The 22311-nt window shown below is 35.9% G+C and overlaps 3 protein-coding genes and 1 pseudogene across 5 annotated transcripts in view; 2 read left to right on the top strand and 2 right to left on the bottom strand.

The window, feature by feature from the left end:
• The first annotated feature begins 2865 nt into the window (after positions 1-2865).
• Positions 2866-4731, top strand: LOC107657602 (interferon-inducible GTPase 5-like; annotated as a pseudogene).
• Positions 4732-7428: 2697 nt separating this feature from the next.
• irge4 (immunity-related GTPase family, e4) lies at positions 7429-12538 on the top strand. 2 transcript variants are annotated; one of them, XM_016445911.1, is made up of 3 exons: positions 7429-7619; positions 8189-8237; positions 10731-12538. In XM_016445911.1, the coding sequence occupies exon 3, from the start codon at positions 10752-10754 to the stop codon at positions 11919-11921; it is 1170 nt and encodes a 389-aa protein (XP_016301397.1). In that variant the 5' UTR covers positions 7429-7619; positions 8189-8237; positions 10731-10751; the 3' UTR covers positions 11922-12538. The 2 variants fall into 2 exon arrangements, with proteins under 2 accessions (XP_016301397.1, XP_016301396.1); XM_016445910.1 differs by lacking the exon at positions 10731-12538 and adding an exon at positions 8527-10245.
• A 707-nt stretch (positions 12539-13245) lies between these two features.
• LOC107657701 (uncharacterized) lies at positions 13246-16487 on the bottom strand. Of its 2 annotated transcripts, XM_016445909.1 has the most exons (4): positions 16207-16487; positions 14846-15577; positions 13787-14389; positions 13246-13463 (listed from the first exon to the last, which is right to left on the bottom strand). In XM_016445909.1, the coding sequence occupies exons 1-4, from the start codon at positions 16215-16217 to the stop codon at positions 13355-13357; spliced, it is 1455 nt and encodes a 484-aa protein (XP_016301395.1). In that variant the 5' UTR covers positions 16218-16487; the 3' UTR covers positions 13246-13354. The 2 variants fall into 2 exon arrangements, with proteins under 2 accessions (XP_016301395.1, XP_016301394.1); XM_016445908.1 differs by having other exon boundaries at positions 13246-14389; positions 16207-16486.
• Positions 16488-18242: 1755 nt separating this feature from the next.
• LOC107657700 (E3 ubiquitin-protein ligase CBL-like) overlaps positions 18243-22311 on the bottom strand; it is a 12731-nt gene continuing 8662 nt past the window's right edge. The window contains exons 7-10 of the mRNA XM_016445907.1: positions 21770-21901; positions 20906-21097; positions 18820-18966; positions 18243-18259 (exon numbers count right to left, since the gene is read on the bottom strand). Of these exons, the coding sequence (XP_016301393.1) occupies positions 18254-18259; positions 18820-18966; positions 20906-21097; positions 21770-21901 (477 nt within the window). The 3' untranslated portion in view covers positions 18243-18253. The remainder of the gene's footprint in view (positions 18260-18819; positions 18967-20905; positions 21098-21769; positions 21902-22311) is intronic.

Below are 22311 nucleotides of genomic sequence, written 5' to 3'. Positions count from 1 at the left end.
ACTGAAACATATTAGATTGAATCTGCTTAGTCAGGACTACTGAGCATTTTACAGTAGGTGCTGTATCATAGAACTATGTGTTTACAGATTTATTCATTATCTAAACAAAAAACATACATTTACATGTTTATGTGGTTACGATTTTAGGTTTCTAACTAGCAGAGTAAAGGCTACATCCCCCTAAAAAATATCTAAAATTCACCTGTATGGGAAAAAGTCAGGAATGAAAGAGCCATCATACATATGCCTGCTGACTTGATATGCAAGACTGCTACGTACGCCCATATAGTAATGAGTAGTAACATCATTCATTCATTCCTATCAGTCTTTTTTTTTTTTACACATATCTGTCCATCACCAATTTCAAGAGATAAAATCAAAACCTGAACAGCAATACTGAGCATAAATATTCTACATATGTTTTTGAATTGTATTCAAAGATACTGCATATTTCTCTTACAGATAGAGAGATACGAATGGCATTATGAACTTTTTTATATTAGGTTATGGGTATTTGTATATTATATTTTATATTATGGTAGAAATCTAACAGCACTGTGAAATTAAAAATAACCTAGAAAAGATTAATAATGCATGATACGCAGACCTAACCATAAAATGTTGTTTATAAACAAAATATAAATTTGTATATAAATTGTATATTAGGACCTCAGCAAAGTTCAAACAAAAATGACTGTGCTTGTTTAGGAAAAAGCTATTTACTTTGCTTAAAGATTGTCCGTGGCTTAAAAACGCAAGCCTCAAAGAGGGAAAAAATTGAACACTGACAAGCAGAGATGTTTTGCATGAGATCATACCATTGCCAGTAAAAGAACAACAGAAATATCTTGTTCTACAACACTGAATCTTCTTCAAAACAGGGCTCAGATTGGAAGGTGCTAAAAGTTGCAAATCAGACTTACATGAACCAGGAACTAATAATAATAAAATTATTGTAGACATTAAAGACCAATGGGAGTAGAAAGTCCTTTAAGTCTGTAGGCATTTTAAATGATTCATACTTGAAACTGCTGCCTTTGAAACACTGTTGATTTATCAACAGTATTCACATGAAAGCATGCATGTCTGACAAAGCGTCTTTGATTAATATGCTCTGCCAGAATGCAAAAATGGTGGTGGTTTAATGTAAAACCTTTCAATTGATATTTTAAGTTATGTTAAGCAACATGTTCATTTATGCATGTGTTTTGCCATATGACATGCAGCTTACAAAAAGAATCAAAACTATGATCTGCTTCCAGTAAAGCACTTCCTGCTAAACAGCATTCATGTGGCAATGTGCATGTTTGGAATTACTGTGTGTTTTATTTAGAAACAGCATACAGACAAAATGAAGATATTATTTTTAAAAATTAAGATAAAAAAGATGTAGATAAGATAGTATGGACAGGAAATATTTAAATATGGTCAGATATATTTTAAAATGCACACACTCACACATATACAAGAAATTTACTTCTGCTGCAAGTGCATTTATCAACACTTTTGTTTATTCTTTTTGTTTTAGAAATTTACTGATTGATATTTTCTTGGTTAAACCACAGCCTGTCACTTAATTCATATTTAATTGAGGAAATATTAGGTTTCTTATATAGACTAGTAGCTCTGACTAGATGTTTAGCCTCAGTTCTCAGACGTTCTCTAAACCACACCCTAAATCATACTTTGTCATAAACAGCTACCACATCCTTTGAAGACATATATAGATACCAATATTATAACCACCTGTGCACAGATAAGGTGAGTTTGTCTTATTAAAAATGCAAAAATGTAGTTAACTGCTTTATGTTTGTTTCGATCACATCGCAATCCTGGAGCGTTACATATGCTATTATTGGTGTAGGAAAATGTCTACTAATTGATGTTTACTAATGCTGTTATATTGTACAAAATATAGGTTTGTTTGTTTCTGAGAATATAAATATTCTCTCCTGAAAAAAAGAGAGTAAAATTATGTAGATGCACATGAGGGTCCAGTCTTATCATTATAAGTAATAGTTTTATTCTCGCTTTATCTCGGCAACACCCTTCCAACTTACTTTCGCTCGCAAAATAAATAAATAATGGCTGACAGAATTTCTACAATGGTTTCTGCAACTGCTTTTGCAAATGTACATTTGCATTTGTAAGACACTGTATACACGCCGCTAGATGTCAGCGCAACATTAAGAATAGGCTACTCGGCACACATTTAAATGTAACTTAAAAGCACCGCGAGAGAAGTCTCAATGTATGAAACACACTGACTTACTTTAAAGGAAAAAGAGAAAGTGTAGATTTATATGATAATAGCGTCAGAACAGTTTAAGTTTAAAAATTATATTTAAATATTTAAATTATATATTTTGTATTGAATGGTTTGTGAACTAGGCCTACACTTTTAAATTTAAATTTAAAGTTTAAATTTAAAAATTTTAATTACACATGGCCATGTGAAGACAGCTACCTCTAGTGTAAACAGCTGCATTATTCTAATTAATTATTAAAACATCACAAGATAAAAGACTGGTTTTATAATATTAACTACAAACAGAATAGCACTATTGCTGCAAAACTATCATTGCAAAGCATTGCAAAAATGTACTAGAAACTCTGCATTTATGGCAGAAAACCCCTGAATGTTTCTTGACATTTACCCAGTTGCTTTACTTTTTCAGAGTCATCATGTCAGAAGTCAACATCTTTATGGACCCTTTCCTCAGAAACTACACAAATCCTGATCAGACAGAAGTAGCCGATAACCTCACTGAATCCTTTCACGATGACATTGTGTTGAAAGAGCAACAGAGAAATACAGAATTGTTGGAGACCCTAGGAATCGTCCAATCAAAAATCATTAAAACTATGGAGAAACAACCAGAGAAACCCAAACAAAGTAGTTCATTACTGGACAAAACTTAATGATGTGAAGGAAAGAGAGAGGCTGAGAGAGAGAGAAAAACAGAGTGATAAAGAAAATCAAGCAGAGAAAGAAGTGATACATATAACAAATGAAACAACTGTAGAACAGTCAGAAAAAGCTGAAGTGTGTAATTTTGACATGATACAAATGGAAAAATGTCTCGAGCAAAAAGAGCAAACTGAGGCTAAGGAACCATGTGAAGTGACCACAGAACAACAACACGTGAAGGCTGTTGATAAAGAGGAACAAAAATAACTAAAATGTTCAGTTCCGATGACAAACGAGGAAGCAAGGGAAATGATTGAGTGTGGAAAAGATACAGACAATCACAAAACAAAACAACCTGACAGTGTCGAAACAGACCATTTTCAAGAGCCATGTGATGTTATAATGGAAAAAGATATTTTGACAGAAAAACTCAGTAAGACTAATTTTAGTGAACCACTAAACAAAGTCAACACTAAAGAGGAAAATGTGGAGGTTATAGAGATACAGAACCAAGAATTGCTCAGTGGAGCAGTGTGTCCAGATGCCAAGAAGTCACAAGATGACACAGATAATGTGTTTCAGTGTAAAGCAAATGAGAACACACATTTAAAATCAGAAAGCTCAGAGAAGAGGGAAAGTATAGACACAGCGGCTAAAAAGCAAGAAGACGAGCATGTATATGAAGTACCTGATGCTATGCTCACTAGTTCTGCGGAATACGTTTATGTAACAGAAAGTGTGAAAGAACAACTCAAGAAACTGGACAACGTCACACTTCATATTGCTGTTACAGGATCAGCTGGAGCAGGAAAATCCAGCTTTATCAATGCAATACGAGGTCTTCAACCTGATGATGTCAATGCAGCTCCCACGGGAGCGACTGAGACGACAATGACATCAACAATGTACACACATCCTACAATGCCCAATGTGAAATTATGGGATCTCCCAGGGACTGGAAGTCCCAAATTTAAAGCCAAAAAATATCTAAAGGAGGTGAAACTTGACACCTTCGACTTCTTCATCATCATCTCCTCAGAGAGATTCAAAGAAAATGACATCATGCTGGCTAAAGCAATTAAAGAGAAGAAGAAGTTGTTCTACTTTCTCCGCTCAAAGATTGACAATGACATTTAAGCGGAATCCCAAAGGAAAGACTTTGATGAGCAGAAAGTTCTCTCACAAATTCGCGAGGACTGCCAAAGAAACCTGAAGGATATGGATCACCCAGAAATGTTCCTGATTTCCTCATTTGAATTGCACAAATATGATTTTCAAACCCTCCTCGACACACTGGAGAAGCAGCTACCTGCTCACAAGAGAGATGTTTTGATTTTGTCTTTGCCAGTATACTCATCCAAGATTCTGGAGGAGAAAATCGAATTGTTTATGGAGCAAACCTGGTCGGCAGCTGTCGCTTCTGGTTCTATTGCTGTGGCTCCAGTGCCTGGTCTTTCCATGGCTTGTGATGCTGCCATTTTGCTGGCTTACTTCACCAAGGGTCACTATGCATTCGGCCTGGATGATGAATCAATAGATAAACTGTCGGTGAGAGTCAATAATCCATCCCTCAAATCTGTAAGAAAGTCACCTCTAGTGGTCGCTATTGGGCAAAAGAAACTCAGTAATAAGGAGCTATCGGCGCTGACAAGGAAGCAGCTGTTAAATTTGCGTGGAGCATGGTTCCTGTTGTAGGGAGTAAAAAAACAGCAGAAATGTCTTACTCTACAACCCTGAACCTTCTGCGAGCAGGAGTTCAGGATCTTGCTGATACAGCCAAAGAAGTGCTGAAAGTGGCGGGTCTGACTGGTGTCTACTAAGATCACAGATTGAGATCACAGTCAAAAGGTCATCCCACTGATCATTGTGGTTAAGCCATTTTGACATATTGTGTGTAGTCACAATCACTCATAACATACTCAAAGTAGCCTAGGCCTATATTTGCTGCCATTCAAGAAGCTGAGCTGCATGCATTTAGCTAACAGTTCTGAACATGTTTCTTTATTATCTTAAAAATATACATTACTTTTGTTCATTGATTTTTTTCCTATAGAACATAATATACATTTTATGTCTGTGGCATGGACTCAATGTTCATAGGATGTTATTTGTTAGATTTTGTGCTGAGTGTGTGTAAAAACTAGCTACCATGCTTGATACTTTTAAGATGTTCAAATGTATGTATACTATTTACAGGAATCTGGTCGCAATTAGGCTGACAGTTCAATTTTTCATAGTTTTTATGACGTCCCTTACGAAAAAGAAGTTTATTCAAGTGTGCTATAAATGCTACTACAAGTATTTAATTAGTAAACTATCAGTATACCTATGTTCACTTTTAGTATAGTTGCAGTACAAGCTAAAAATTTTAATGTAAACTAGTTGTGTACTCAAAGTTTACTACTGTTATACTTAAAGTATACTTAAAAGTATACTTTTATATACTAGAAAGTGGGCCAATTTAGTCCCAAGGAGTATTAAAATAGTACACTTACAAGTATACTACTAGTACACTGATATTTGTATACTTACTACATAAAGTATACTTAAATATATATACTTGAACTTTACTTAAGTATACTTAATAAAATAAACTTGAAGTATACTACTTTTTGGTAAGGGGTATAATGATTTTTGATGATGAAGCTAGCCTATAATGTCTCATACATAATAAAAATTAAATGCTGTATGTCGTTTTTATTGGCTTTTGGAGCTATGAAATCATTAGCAACTTTAGCAGCGTTTTTAATTTCAAGGCAACAAAAAATATATAACCAGTGTGCCAGATTTTTTTTTTTTACAGTTTCACGAAATCGAAACCGTGAATAGAGCAAAATTATCTGTTTTATTTACAACTTAGAAAAATCATTACAGTGTAGCTTATACACTATGAAAAAGAGACGAAACACAATTCTGATTCTTAATTTTGCTAATGCATTTAATAAGCCAAGTAATGTTGCTAATAGACTTGATCGGTGTCGCGTCATAGCTGTGTGGGCGGAGTCGGCGTGGGGGAAAACAGTCCTTTTCCCCCTCATTGGAAAAGCATGGTGTTGACTCAGAATGGCCTACATAAAATTATTTCTGCCATACATTATTTATAACATGCGCATAAAAACTGAGCCGTATTGGGTCGGACTGTCCGTACGGTATCTGTGACTGGACAAACGACCCAACGGAATGGCCAGAGGCGTCGTTTCCCGACATTTTTTGTTACGTTACCTAATTGAGCAAGAGACAGCTTAGGCTACTACACTACAAGCCTATACGAGACAGCTTGTGAAAGTAAACATTTGTTGTTTTGTTTTGCTTAATAAAGTGATAAAGACTTGAGTAAAAGCCTGTCATACTTTCTTATTGATATATTAAAAAGTGTTTTAACATTGACAAAACAGGTAACATTAAGGTCCACTGAAGTGCCTTGAAATGCGCAGCATTATTCTATGTGGTGTGTGCTGCGGCTGCCTAATCATTTTCACAAATACATGCATCTTAAAATAAAGATAACATGAAAACATGTATATAAAATACCAAAAAACATTGGTTACTGTAGTTAAACCATGGTAAAAACAACATGTTTTGCTACACTAACTATAGTTTAACCATGGTATTTGTAGTAAAACTGGCTATAGGCTGCAATTGGTAATAAAAACGCCAAAAAAAAGAAAACAAAAGTGCCTTGAAATGCGCAGCATTATTCTATGTGGTGTGTGCTGCGGCTGCCTAATCATTTTCACAAATACATGCATCTTAAAATAAAGATAACATGAAAACATGTATATAAAATACCAAAAAACATTGGTTACTGTAGTTAAACCATGGTAAAAACAACATGTTTTGCTACACTAACTATAGTTTAACCATGGTATTTGTAGTAAAACTGTGGTTATACAAATGGTAATCAATACGCCAAAAATCCATGGTTACTATGCTTTTACTATAATAAAACCATGGTTAATTTTCATTAGGGATGCTAAATTTACCCAAAAGCTTCTATACTTTTACTATAGTAATACCATTGCTAATTTTCGTAAGGGATTGTGTATAATAATATGAAATAAATGTTTTAATAGATTATGACAGCACAAAATATCAGGGAGTGAGATTGCGATGCGAAGGAGGGTTACTGCAAGCCCCATCAGAACTGGGTTGCGGTGCAGGGGGGCGGGACTAACGACAGATCATTGCAGTGTATCAGTCATATGCATCGTCAGATCAGGGTTTTTTTACATATTAGAGGTACAGAACGCCACACAGCAACTTTTCGGCATTGCACCAAGCAAAAATCAATCGAAATCATCACAAAAAGTAAAGATCAAGCGCCTAACAAGGTCTCCGCGCGTTAATACGAATGGTTTGTTCTCCCACTCGGCATAAACGGTTATGACGTTTTTGTGGGCGTTCCCAGCAATGCCGAACGAGTCCATTTTGAAAATACGGCTCGGTGCTTTGATTGGCTGTTTGGACTGTCACTCATCTGTCGTAAGTTTCGTTTTCCCAACATAGGGCACGTCAGTGAAGTGGAGGACGGCGTGAAGGAAGAAGAAAAAAGTGGACATTGTGACGTAACAGCTCGCTCGGTGTTTAGCAGCCGATTTAATTTTCATTTATATTCATTTTCTATCTGTAGAATTTCTGCAGCGTTTTCTTAAGCATCTCTATAAGTGAAGAGTCATTGTGTTACCACTGCTGGAACCCAGAAATCAAAGTAAGTAGGCTATAGCCTAGTTATTTGTTGTCAGTTATTTAATTGCTTTATATGTTCCTCATTAATATGTCACTAAGTATCTTTAAAATGACATTAATTGCTTTATTAAATGCAATAACAAAAATAAACATAAACCGAATATTGTAGGTATGTATGATTGTAGGCTGTTGTATGAAAATAAAACACTGTAAAAATATTTTTCGAAGTTGTTGGCTAATACAGATTATTGGAGTATTTGCTCTGTTCACAATAGTTTTGATTTCCGCATCGTGGATTTGCGTAAAACATACAGTTATATATTAGTCATATTTAAGCGTTTATGATTATTATTGTATGATTCGTCATCTTTTTCATGTAGGGTAGCTGTATTGTCAAACTGTAGCCAACTTAACCCATATATATTTTAACCATATTTTAATATATTTCAGTATTATTATGTTGTTAATAAAACTAAATATATGCATTTATTAATCAACATTTTATATATACAGTTTTATATATTTCATTATGCATGTTATCTGTTTACATATGTTTGTTTTATGAATATTGGTTAATTTTTACCCTGACAGAAAAATACAACACGGGGCAATACAACATTAAAAGCTCTCCACACAAAAGGTCAGTAACTAACTATAATATGCTATATCTGTTCCATTATTTTTATTATGTAAAAAAAATAGTTTTATTACTAAAATGTTATTTGATAAACTTTAAAAAACACTATCAACCAGAACTATTGCAGTTCCTCACACCTTAGGGACAGCAAACACCATCAGCAGACACCATCATTCACACTACTGAAGAATATGATGATTACTGTAGTAACAGAAATGATTAGCTATCAGGCTTCAAGAATAAATTAATGTTGAAGTACACATACTTCTATATACATCTATAACTTTTACAGTTTAAAACATGGAAAGTCAAGACCCTGCTGTTGTTGAGGCAGTAAAGGCATCAGGCGAGTCCACCCTGGAAAAGGCCACAGCAAAAGCTAAAGAAACATTTGACCAGTTAATGAATGTCTCACTTAACATTGCTGTGACCGGAAAGACAGGATCTGGGAAATCCTCCTTTATAAATGCACTTAGAGGTCTAAATGAAGATGATGATAAAGCAGCACCTTCTGGAGTCACAGAAACTACAATGGAGCCCACCATGTATGAGCATCCTGCAGTGCCAAATGTGAAAATCTGGGACCTGCCTGGAATAGGAAGTCCAAACTTCAAAGCAAATAAATACCTGAAAGATGTCAAGTTTCACACCTATGATTTCTTCATTATTTTAAACTCAGAGAGGTTCATGGAGAATGATGTCATGTTGGCTAAAGAAATCAAAAAACAGAATAAAAACTTTTACTTTGTTCGTTCCAAGATTGACAATGACATTTTAGCAGAGCAAAGAAAAAAGGGATTTGATGAGCAGAACATTCTTTGCAAAATAAGAAAGGATTGTCAGAAAAACTTGAAAGAACTGGGAGACCCCAAAGTTTTCTTGATATCATCTTTTGAATTGGAGAAATATGATTTTGAAATATTTCAAAACACTCTCGAAGAAGAGCTTCCGGACCATAAGAGATCTGCTCTTCAACAAGCCTGGCCAGTGTGCTCTGCTGAATCTCTTGAGAAGAAGATCAAGATGTTTAAAGGGATGATCTGGGCTGCATCTCTTGCCTCTGCTGGTGTAGCAATAGTCCCTGTGCCTGGTCTATCAGCAGCATGTGATACAAGCATGGTGTTGCTTTTCTTCACAAGGTGCTACTATGCATTTGGTTTGGATGATGGCTCACTGAAAAGGCTGTCAGAAAAAGTCAACAAGCCCTTGCTAGAACATCTGGCCAAATCAAAGTTTGCATCTGCCATTCGAGAAAAAGCAATGGCCAGATTACAAGTCTCTGTTACACTTGCAACACTTGCTACCCTTGAATATGTTGCAAGTCTCTTTCCAGGTGTAGGCAGTGCTGCTGCTGCAGGAATATCCTTTGGTACTACTTACTACCTCTTGAGAGAAGGGTTAAATGAACTTGCAGATATTGCTCGAAAAATCAGAAAAGAGGCTGAGCTGGACATACTATGCAGTAACTCGTAGATGTCCTGAACATGTGTTTCTTTAAGAATATATGTGGTATTAGATTGGTTTTGTTGGTCGATTTAAGTTCTATATGCATGCATCCTATATAGCAGGGGTGGTCAACGTCGGTCCTGGAGAGCCAAAATCCTGCAGAGTTTTCCTCCAAACTTGATAAAAACTCACTCGCATGTAGCTTTCTAGTAACCCTTAGACCTTGATGAGCTTGTTCAGGTGTGTTTGATTAGGGTTGGCGCAAAACTCTGCAGGACTCTCCAGGCCCAACATCTGTCCACCCCTGCTATATAGTATGTATGCATTTTCTGCCTCTGTTATGGGCTTAATGGCCATTATGTGCTGATTAATACAAGTACCACCATGTCTTTATATAGTGTTCAAAGAATAGATTACAATGTGCTTGTGGATGATTTCAGAAGTCATTGACCCTGTACTTTCATTGAATGTCATGCTGAGTGTTAAATTATATTATATAGGCACGTATAATCATTTTAAATCATTCAGTGTTCATTTTCTCTGCTCAAATCTGAAATGTTCTCAGTCTCACATAATAATGTATTTGTTATAGCATAATCACATTTCATACAATAAAAAAATAAAAATCTGTTTATAAACCTTTTTGTGATAAATGTTTGTATATGTAGTTCAACCACACACCCGATCTTTCAATATTTCTAATAATTTTTTAACATTTTCCTGAAGGTTATTTACCTCAAGATTATAAATTATAAAGATAAAGTTTAAAATAAGGAATAAAGCACATTGTGTTATACATAAATATTCGCAATTGTGAGATATAAATTCATATTGCGAGAAATAAAGTTGCATTTACAATGAAAACGTACAACTGTGAGATATAATAAACTCAAAAATGGGAGATGTGAACTCATAATTATGTCAAATAAAGTCGCAGCTGTCCGTGACTAAGCAAAGGAAAAAGTCATGATTATACTGTAGTAAAGTTACTTAAGCCATGCAATGATTTATACCTATTATATTATGTTTATATTTATTATTTTTTTACAGTGAAGAATTTAACAAGGCATAATGACAGAAGATTCTTCTGCTGACTTGTATTTCTCTGGAGCTTTGGAGAGACTGGGGGAATGTGACCCAAATGTAGCTGTTGCAAAGGCTAAAGAAAAACTGGACAGTCTTGATAGTGTGACTCTGAATATTGCAGTGACTGGGGAAACAGGAGCAGGAAAGTCTGCCTTCATCAATGCATTTCGAGGTCTGAATGATGATGACGACAATTCTGCACCAACTGGAATAACTGAAACAACAAAGCAAGTTACCATGTACACCCATCCCTCAAAGTCAAATGTCAGACTGTGGGACCTGCCAGGGACTGGCATGCCTAATTTCAAGGCGAACAAATTCCTCAAGGAAGTGAAATTGGAAACTTATGATTTATTTATCATCATTTCCTCTGAGAGGTTCAAGGAAAATGATGTCTTTCTGGCCAAGGAGATTGAAAAAAAGCAGAAGAGGTTTTATTTTGTCCGGACCAAGATTGACAATGACATTCGGTCAGTGGCGAAGACAAGAAATTTTGATGAGCAGAAGGTACTTTGCACAATTAGAGAGGACTGCCAAAGAAATGTGAAGGAGCTAGGAAACCCCAAGGTGTTCCTGATTTCCTCTTATGACTTGGGAAAATATGACTTCCAAGACCTTGTAGATACCCTAGAGTTAGACCTTTCAGAAAACAAGAGATTTGCTCTGGTCCAGTCTGTGCCTGTGAGCTCTCTGGCTATGCTAGAGAAGAAAAAAGAGGTTATGGAGAAGTTTATTTGGCTTGCAGCGCTAGCCTCGGGTCTGGGTGCCATTATCCCTGTTCCTTTATTACCTATGGTCATTGACAAGATGGTATTGACGACCTATCTTGTACATTGCCATTACACTCTGGGTTTGAATGAGAAATCACTCATCAAACTGTCGGAGAGAATGAACAAGCCTCTCTCACAGCTGAAATCAGCTATAAAGTCTCCTTTAGCATTAGCAGTGGTAGACAAACTGACAATTAGGCCTCGTACATCTGTGGCAAAACCAGTGAAAAGCTTAGAGGATCTGCTTGATGCTAAATTTCTTGTAACCAGTTTTATGAATGCGTCTGAGGCCTTCAAATTCACATGCACTGTCTTGCGTGGAGCCCTAAATGACATGATAAATGACATGAGACAGGTTCTTCAAGCTGCAGGTTTGAATGATTAAAATCAAGCTGGTACAGTAAAGAGATGTTTACCAAAATGTTAACCAAACTTACATCAGAACATCAAAACTGAGTTTATTGGCCATACGTCTGCACTGGAGAGTTAAATGGTTGGAAAGAAATGTTATACTGAATATTGTCCTGTTATGTTCTTCATATTTTATAATAGTGCATGTTAAATGGAATGGAATACGTAGAGTAATAATCATTTAGACAACAAATTGGGTAAAATGTGTGACTTTGTACTGTTTAAGGATATGTGGGAATCTGGTGGTTTGTGCAAAAATTTCTGCCTACTCATTTTATTATACAATTAGGACTGATAACCTCATTGTAATATTTAACTTGTTTTACAATGTATACAAGGGCTTTAGGCCAAAGGGTCAGAATCTCTTTATGCTACCTTCTCCTAATATACTTTTTCTGTATATTCTGTAGTTTGTTTTGTTTGTTTTTTTATCTGAATTTGCTTTATGCATATTGTTAATTAAATTTTATTTACTGAAACAAATGATAATGAATGACATAGTAGCAGGTGTTTATACTTTCAGGATTTACTAGTTGTACGTGTATTACTACATCCAGGCTCGGGATTTGCATTTATTATTGAAAATATATGTGTGTGTATGTTAATAAAAATTAAAAAGTTTTCTTTTCTTTTTTTTCAAAAAGTTTTCTTTATTTCTGTTAACAAATATTTATTATGATTGCCATTAGCATTTTTTTTTCATGGTGCTACCTAATGATGCTTAAACAAATTTAGGATATTAAACTGTTGAGTTGTTAGAGGTATTGGTTTAGTCTTAGAAAGCAGATGGGTGTGTGAATACACGAGGTCTTAATTTGAAAGAAAAAAGCCCAACCTTTTCTTTACAGGTTTAATTTTGGACCTATTATCAGTTTTATGATGCATTTGAACTTTAAGAAGGTTTTGGAAATTTTGTAAGGTGTGACTAAGCTGTTGAGTTGGGTGTCACAGTAATAGATTAGTCCAGTTTTTATCACTGAAACCTGGCATAGAGTCACAAAGTATTTGTTTGTGTTGCTACCCATAACAACATAACACATTTCTGATGACCTGTTGACCTGGAAAGTGAACATGGGGCAAACTACTAAAAACTTAATTAATATAGTTTCACTAAAATTATTTCTACGAAATTTAGGTCCCCTAAAATACAAATAATAATTAAAAACACTAAATATTATGTTAGTGTAACTTACCTACAGTCCATTACAAACTGTTTTTTTTAATGGTTTGCATACCCAGAGACGAAGCATGGTGTATTTTTCATAAACATTTTATTAAACAAGAAATAGTCTTAACAGTGAAATGATCTGAGAATGTGCAGTTATTACAATTACTACAAACATTCATTAAAATAGTATATTGAGATCAACGGTTCACGTATTTTTACAGCAGACCAACTTCTACAAATCATTTTCTGTTTCCCAACTGAATATCTTCTATTCTTTTGCAATAATTAGGACAATCAAAATGTGGTGCCTCTCTAGCATTTTCTTCATATGTTTCAAAGACATCTGATCTGTCACAGACAGAAAAATACAGAATTATACAGTATATTAAACAATCAAACATTATTTGCTAATTCAATTTATATATTATTGCACACCCATTTTAAACAGCAGTTATATTAGTACGCTTAAATATTTAATGGAAATTAAACAGAAATCAAGTAATTTTAAAGCAGTTTAGTGCTGCATCATATCTTACACTTCTATGTTTTTTTTTAAGTATTATTTATGTTCCTTTACTGTGTTTGCTATATAATATGCAAAAGCACTTGTCCTGACAGTCTTGAGGTCACTGGAGAGTGCACCTTCCAAACCTACAAAGTCAAATGCACACCTGTCTAGGTTGTTGATGAAAAAAATCTGCTTTTCAGACAGTTTTGCCATCTGAAGCTCCTGGGTAAATTGTGCCCGAAGCCCATCAAGTATGTCAGTCTCATCACAGCACAACTCACTTTGAGTCTGTAGATGACAGTCTACTTTGGTCTGGACTAAGAGGTAATGCTTCCTTAATTCTTCAACTGCTTTGGCTAGTTTTAAATGGCGTGCTTTCTGCCAGTCTGATACAATGATGATAAAGAAGTCATACCAATTCAGGACTTGTGTCATTTCATACATCGAGTAATCTATGACTCCCTCTATGCCAGATATGTCCCAGAACCGGACATCTGGGTATCCCAGACTCATTGCTGGGTTGCTGATGGACACTGATGCTGCACCACACTCTTCATTCTCCAGCCCAATTAAGGCATTTACAAAAGTGGACACTCCAGAGCCCGTCTCACCCAAAACTGCAACATCTAGCTGAAAGTGACTCAAAGCCTGCAGTACAACACTGACTTTTGCAGCTCCAAAACCTGTGCACTTATACATATTTTGCAATGTTGTGATGTCCTCAGCTTGAAGTTTCCTAGTCTGTTGGATGTGATTTGTAGCATACCTAAAGTAATAAATAAATATAAATTACATGAATGTTAGGGTGAATGACGTTACATTCATTGTTTGCCCTCTCTATTATTACTGTTTTTTTTTTCAGGAATACATTCAATATATCAGTCATCAATGCAATGACTTAAATAGACCTCATCTATGATGACCATGTTCTTAATTTCTGAGTTAAAATTAACTGTTTGGGATATAAAGTCCAAAAAGTAAAAAATTCATAATTCATGACTTTAAAAACTTTACATTTACAAAAACTTTGGAGAATAACGGTTAAAATGTGTACCTGTATTCAAGATGAAAATATGTTTACTTTACTAAATATGACATGTTCAAAATCATTAAATTTAATGTTTTCTAGAAAATGGTACAAATGTTTTAAATACAATGGATTTCAAAGTATTAAACATTTCCTACAGTTTTGAACAAGCATTTACTTACAGTACATACTTACCTTGCTTTTATCCATCCTCCATGTAACATCTTGTCCAGAAAACTTGAAAATAGCTCTGCTCTAAGTTGAGAAACCTCATCTTTAAAAGTGTCTGTGAGTTTCTGCAACTCATAATTTTGTGTGTCAATGGCTGACACTAGGAACACATGTGGGTCCAGTTTCTTCTCCTTCAGATATTTCTTACAGTCCTGTCTCATTTGATCCAATTCATGTATTTCAGAGAATAGTTTTTTCTTTCTCTGGGACCGCATGTCATTATCAATTTTTGTTCTAATGAAATAATATGGCTTCTTTTGTTGCTCAATTTCATCAACCAACAGCATGTTGTTTTCTCTGACTCTCTCTGATATCACAACCATGAACATGTCATATAGATCAAAGTTCATTGTCTTTACATAACTCTTGGATCCAAAGGAAGGGGTGCCCATCCCTGGAAGATCCCACAGTCTGACGTGTGGAAGATTTGGATGCTGATACATGGTTGCTTGCTTTGTGGTTTCCACAGCTCCAGTTGGAGCAGCCCCTGCATCATCAGGATTCAATCCAAGGAACGCATTGATAAGAGAAGACTTTCCTGCACCAGACTCTCCAGTCACAGCGATATCTATCTTAAAACGGTCAAAGACTTCCAAAAGAGACATAAGCTGGTGGGGAATTTGCTCAGGGCTTTCAGAGGCAAACACATTCTTGATTTTGTTGAAATAATCCTCTTGTATTTTTGCTGGTAAAAATCTACAGAAAACAGAACACTGTCAACACTTTATGCTGTGTAACATTTTAAAGAACATTATTCCATCATGCCACATTTGGGGTTCTTGGCCTTTTTGTGTAGTTGGAGGTCCAGTGAACTATTATGTAAAAATAAAAAGATACTCGAGGCACTTTGGGTTCCTTTGGAGAAATCTCTCGACACTCTTTTGAAGGTGCCTCAAATATCACTGTGTGTGTCATATTTATGAGGAATGAATCTGAGAAAGCCGAAATGGTGCCTCAGGTATTTTTACACGGTTCAAACATGTCGCTTTCTCGCCGTTCCACTGCACTGCGAATTCATATTTTTAGATAGGCTAAACATGAGCTACACATGTCGCCGACCCTTGCGTCGCTTCAAGCTGGGTTTTAAGACATTTTAAGATGTAGTGTCAAGTTAGGCTATAAGACGTTTAAGCGCAAAACCGCGTTCATTTGTAAACGGCCCGAGTTGACTTATAGCTGTTGAAATAAGCGCTACTGAATTTTGATAGAAAAATGTACAGTTAGCAACTAGACAGCTGTACGTAACACGTAGGAAAATAACATCGCATAGGCCTATATAACTATAGAGTTGTCGTGTTTTTGGAGAGTCAAATAAATCCACTCACCCATTGTCCATTGCGCTGATGTTTATGTTGGTTTCAGTTTCCCCTAAATCCAAGGAAATCGAAAGTAGCCTATGCGATGTGCTCAAAACGCATTAATAAAACTAACATTGTCATACTTAGGCTTTCTTCACAGTTCGATTTTAAAAACTGTCAATCTTACGAACACGACCCCGTTTTTTCACGCCAAATACCAAACGTAAACACGATTTCACTTGAAGTCTAGCAGTAGGGACGAAAGAATGACGTTGTGAAAGCGAATCTGAAGACACTTAAGACAAATGACTTACTAGCAGTGGCGTGCAAAGATATAGATTCTAAATATAGCCTAGGCATATTTTCAGATTGTGTATTATACACACACACACACATACTTGCATTTGTGGTTTACGGGTACTCTCCATAGGCGTACTGGTTTTTATACTGTAGGCTACAAACTGTATTTTCTATCGCCCTACACCAACCCTCACACGCCTAAATCTACACCTTACAGAAAACTACAGGCAATTTTTTAAATGTCAAAAAACACCGTTTTTTATGTTTTTATGCCTTTTGTTTTACGTGGACACCGGAAGTGTCGTCATAAACCATGTTTACGTTGTAGTACCCATGTCATTATACACATTTGTGTCCTCATAAACCATATATAGGCTACCAGTACACACACACACACATTTAATTTTAAATAACTTAAACTTAACTTAACCTTGGCACACTATAACAAATCGTGTGAAACTCATTATAAAAGCAATGTGAAAGCACGCAGGTGATGGAGATTTACCGCTGATTACAGAACCGGCTTTCTGACAAGATGCGCGTTAAATATCGCATGCGATTAATCGTGCAGCCCTAGAATGAAGGAAACAAGAAGAATGCATTCAGGTGAATCCCAACCACCTCTAAACAAACGGAAGGATCCAGTATTTTAAATCCAGTTCTGGCTCAATCCAGCAGAGGGCAGCAGAGACAATCCAGAGATCATTAATAAGAAAGTCACAGCAGGATGGAGCAATCGGTTGTTATAATTCTCATTTACAGTCAGGATTGGAAAAACTTTGTTTTATTGGACAGATCTGGCCCCAAAAAAAAGGTTTTCAGATATTTTCTAGGCAATACAAAGAATAAATATCAATGGATCTTTGTTTCAATTCTTTTACTAAATACGAAACTGTAAATCTGCAAACTGTTACTGTTATGTAATGTGAAACTTTGTTTGGTTTGATTTGGTTTGGTCTGGTGTGAACTGAAATTACTTACACGCTTCCATCTTATTTAGATAAAGGTAAACAACCTATATCTTAAGATATAAAAGAAAACAAGTCTGCTTTGTTTCATTTTTTATTTTTTTTATTCATTGTGGTCTGTCAAAACACAGTGCTTGTTCTCTACAAATTTAGTAGCCATGAGGTAGAATTTAAAATGTGTTAAAAAGGTGTGAGCAGTAAGATGCATCTTTTCTGCTGTCAATGCAAAGTTCAATTGAACTTACATTCCTACATACAGTACATGTTCTGAATCTGGTGATTATTGAGTCCTTTGAATAATTGTGGTTGTCCATTGTTGCTGATATCACACAATTGCTTTGTCTGGCCAATATACTTTACAGTCTGAAGTCTGAGGTGAATTTTGCTGTCAGGATGAAGTGTTTCCTTCCATCTCCCCATGAATGTGACTTCCTGAGGGAGATGCTGAATCCGCCACAACTCTGTCGTGATCTTCTTCTTCCTTGTCCCTTCTTTTCGCTCTCCTCTTCATTTTTACACTTTCTGAAGGCCCTTCCCAGGACACCCCACCTACACAGACAGGAAATTATGTTTCATCAGATGTCATTTCAAGTCCTGCCACCAGATGTCAGTACAACAGCAGCAAAAGTAATGTTTGGTTGTCTCAAGTGTTCAACAGAACGTGTCACAAGAATTCTTAAGATATTTAATGAATAAAAAATATCACAGTTATGATAAGCATACAAGAAGTGAATGAAAGTTAGTTATGATACCCACTGTGTCTGACATATGGCAAAGAGGAGGGACGGAAGTCTTCCAAAAGTTCCTCACTTCTGAATCCAGTTGGACAGTAAAGAAGCAGAAAAAGGATAGCAGAAATAGACATAATTATGCAAACTTATTATTTTAATTTATTAACTTATTAATGCATCAAACATTTGACTATAGCTACAGTAACCCCAAAACATATTGGACAATTAAGGCTTTCTGAAAATGTGAGAATTGTAATTGCATTAGGTGAAAAATATGAAACCAAGTGGCATCTGAAAGCAACTAGCATGATAGCTAACTTCACTTTTCGTAACTATTTATACAATTAATTTTAACCACTTAGTGTCAAGGTTATTTTTGGTGGATGCATGACATCAGTTACCATCAAGATCACACAGGCGTCCAAACAGAAGATCTAATGCAAATGTATTCATGCATTATTGCCAAATACTTGTAAGGAGAATCTTACCCATGTGTACTATGTTGTAAAAAATATTATTCAGAACATTTCTTACCTATCTGAGGGCCATGCACTTAACAAAAGTAACATTATTTATTTCATAATTAGGTTACCAAGTGGTTTAAAAACAACACAGATAAATAAACAGACAGAACAACCCACCAAGCTAGACTGGCTGACCTGTGTGCCTATGCTCAAGGATCTGGAGGGTGGTTTGGGAGATGGACAAGGGGAGAGTGAATGTCTTTTAGGAGGAAGGGGAGGAGGTGACAGACTGGAACGGGGAACTTGATACTCCTCCTGAGAAATCTGAAATAGTGAGAGAGGAATGAGATTAAACACTCATTAAAGTCAGAGTGAACTGAAGAATTGCACACATTCAGAACAATAGATAAATCTACCTTACATTCACATTTATTGCATAAGCAGACAGTTTTCATAGCAAAGCAACTGCCAAATAACAGACACTTGAGAATACAAAATATAATCGAGAACATCAAAAATTGTGATCATGAATACAATACAATTTATCATGCAGCCCTATCTGAACTGAACCGACTTGAGCTAAATAATGACACATATTAGAGCTACTTTAGCAGAATCTGAATACTCTCCATAGCTGAGTTTTCATAAGTTATTTTCAGCTATTTTCCTGTTTAGCACTGTGAAGCTGCTTTGACACAGGCTATATTGTATAAAGAGCTATAAAAACAAAGGTGACTTGACTTGACAAAATGCTCGATGAGTGTTTATTCAGGGATGCACCTATTTTAAAATTCTAGCAATTAGGGACATGCCAATATTCGTTTTCATGTCATGGCTACTAACCACTAAATGGATGATATTAAAATGTTATCCAATTTGTCTAAATAAATTAGACAAAATAGTATATAAAAATGCACAACGCTCAATGAGTGTTTATTCCGGGATACACCAATATTTATTTTCAATTCATGGCTACTAACAGATAAATGGTCAATATTACAATTTTGTTTAAATAAATAAAAATACAAAGGTTAAAGGGGTCATATGATGCAATTTCAATTTTTTCTTTCTCTTTGGAGTGTTACAAGCTCTTGGTGCATAAAGAAGATCTGTAAAGTTGCAAAGACTAAAGTCTCAAATCCAAAGAGATATTCTTTATAAAAGTTAAGAGTCAACCACACCTACCTAAAACGACTCGTTCTAACACGTCACCACGTCTACGTCACGATGTGGGAAGATTTGCATAACGCCGCCCAAATGTTCACGCAAAGAAAGAGGGCGTAACTTTTATTCTCGCTGTTGCCGCCGCCGTGATGTTGTGGAGACGCTGTGTGTTTCGTTGTGAAAGCGAAACTACTTTGGTTGGCCTTCCAAGAGAGGACGATATCCGCTTCGTCATGCCTAGAGCGGATCCGTGCTGGTCGCTGAAGAAATACATCAACTTCGCGCTGTGGATCGCCGGATCGGCTTTCACCGTGGACGAAGTGGAGTCCAGCCCGGGGTCGTCACATGTGGTTGCCGCAAGCCCGCCGGCGCAACACAGCATCACAGTATGGTAAGGGGCGTAACATTTCCGTCACACGCTTGAGGTATTCGGCCAATCACAACGCACTGGATAGCTGGCCAATCACAGCACACCTCGCTTTTCAGACCGATGAGCTTTGTAAAAATCGACGCGTTTCAGAAAGGCGGGGCATAGAGGAGAAACAATAATGTACAGTATGTGGAAAATAATGTGTTTTTTAAACCTTAAACCGCATAAACACATTTCATTACACCAAATACACAAAATAATGTTTTTTTAGCAACGTCATATGACCCCTTTAAAACTAAAATAAATCATTTTAATTGCTACAAGTGATTTTAGGCATCATAACATTTACATTAACAGTATGAATTTTTTTTTACTAAATATAACATTTAACAGTGTTTGAAAAGATGAACTTTAAGTGAGATTTAGATGGTGACAAAGTTAATCTAAATGTTAAAACTGGAAATGAGCATTCACAATGCAATATAGTATAAACAAATGTATCTGTAATATTGGCTGATAACTTATATAGTACAGATATATTATGCATTCCTGGTTTAATCACCTATAATCTAGACATTACCCTGCAGTATAATTATATAAATAGGGTACCCTACACACAAGAGTAAAATCTCATAAATGTTCAATAAGCCAAAGACAATGTAAGTCATAAAATGTGGATTTCAGATTGGCAAGCAAAGGTTTCCTGATTCCAAAATTACATACTCTCACCTTTTTCATACAAGCCAGTTTTTTCATCACCAGCTCTATATCCTCATGATCCTCCTCCTCATCTTCATCGTCCTCCTCTTCCTCCTTCTCCCCTGCCCTCCTGTCTCTGGTTGGCAGGTAGGGCTCAATGAGGATGGACTCTGTACCTCTGATGTCACAGCGGCAGTAGGGGCATGTGTGCCCGTCTGACTTCTGCATATCAGAGGGAGTGACACAACTTTCAACACACAAATTCACATACTTATTTAATGCACAGGGTACTGAAACCATGGACTCAATTTCTTAGCTCCCAAGGGCATCCTTCCCCTGAACATCATACCACAAGAACGATTTGCTTATCTTATGACATCTTACGAGAGTTGCATTAGTCTTTTGAATGTGTTACATTGTAAGATGTAGAGCTGCCGAAATGCATCACATCCTCTCATTCTCTAGGGTCAATGTGATCTTAGCATTCAATGAAGTGTGACTTGAGAGAAGTGGAAAATCAGTCACAATGCACACATATGCTTCATCAAACGCAGGCAGGAAGCTTGAGCCAAAATGTCAGGTCATGTTGCATGACACTGTGGCAAACACTGTATTTCATGCAGAACATGCTTTCTGAATGACTGTGCTTCATGCGAGTATTTAATTATCAGTTTATGTTAATGGTTTATTGTTATTAAAATAATTATATTCTAATGAGATCTATTTATGATGTTTATATATATGCACCAACAATGGAAAAACACAACCACGTAATCATGTATAGTTGTTCTGGATGTGGGTTTGCGGTGTAACCTGACCATGCTTGTGAGTGTGAATGTAAGTGTGAATGGGAGATGGTTATAAAGGTCTGAGCACAATAGGAAAACAATATACCTGCCAGCCAGTCAAGCAGGGCTGACACAGCAGATGGCCGCAGGGCTGAATGCGAGTGTCCTTGTCTCGTTCTGTGCAGATTTTGCAGCGCTGAAATGTGCTGCCAATCTCACAGTATAATTCATACTGCTCCTGAAGAGAGAAGTGCGACAAATAAAAGAGAGAGAAAACAGTCAATCTTGCATTAGAGAAAAAAAAATGCACTTACACTCAAGAAACAAGCATATTTCAAATATGCAAAAAAACAAAAACAAAGAAGCAGAGGACCATGTATAGGATAGTGTAATGTTTAAATGAACAATTAAAAATGTAGGCAATAATTTAATGTAGTATTACATAATAGTAATTATTATTATCATTTACATTTTTCTTGTAATGCTGTGATCCAAAGAAAGGGCATTGTAGTGTTAGTTTAGTATCATTGAAATACTATTATAGTTTTTGTTAATATTTTGAGGGTTGGTTTTTATATATTTTTCATTTTAATTTTAGTTAAAATTTTAGTAATTTGTTGTGTTTTTGTCAATTTCTGTTTATATATA

The sequence above is a fragment of the Sinocyclocheilus anshuiensis genome, unplaced genomic scaffold (assembly GCF_001515605.1).
Source record: "Sinocyclocheilus anshuiensis isolate Anshui unplaced genomic scaffold, SAMN03320099.WGS_v1.1 scaffold43, whole genome shotgun sequence".
Taxonomy (NCBI): Eukaryota; Metazoa; Chordata; class Actinopteri; order Cypriniformes; family Cyprinidae; genus Sinocyclocheilus; species Sinocyclocheilus anshuiensis.
This window is presented reverse-complemented; position numbering and strand designations above follow the sequence as displayed.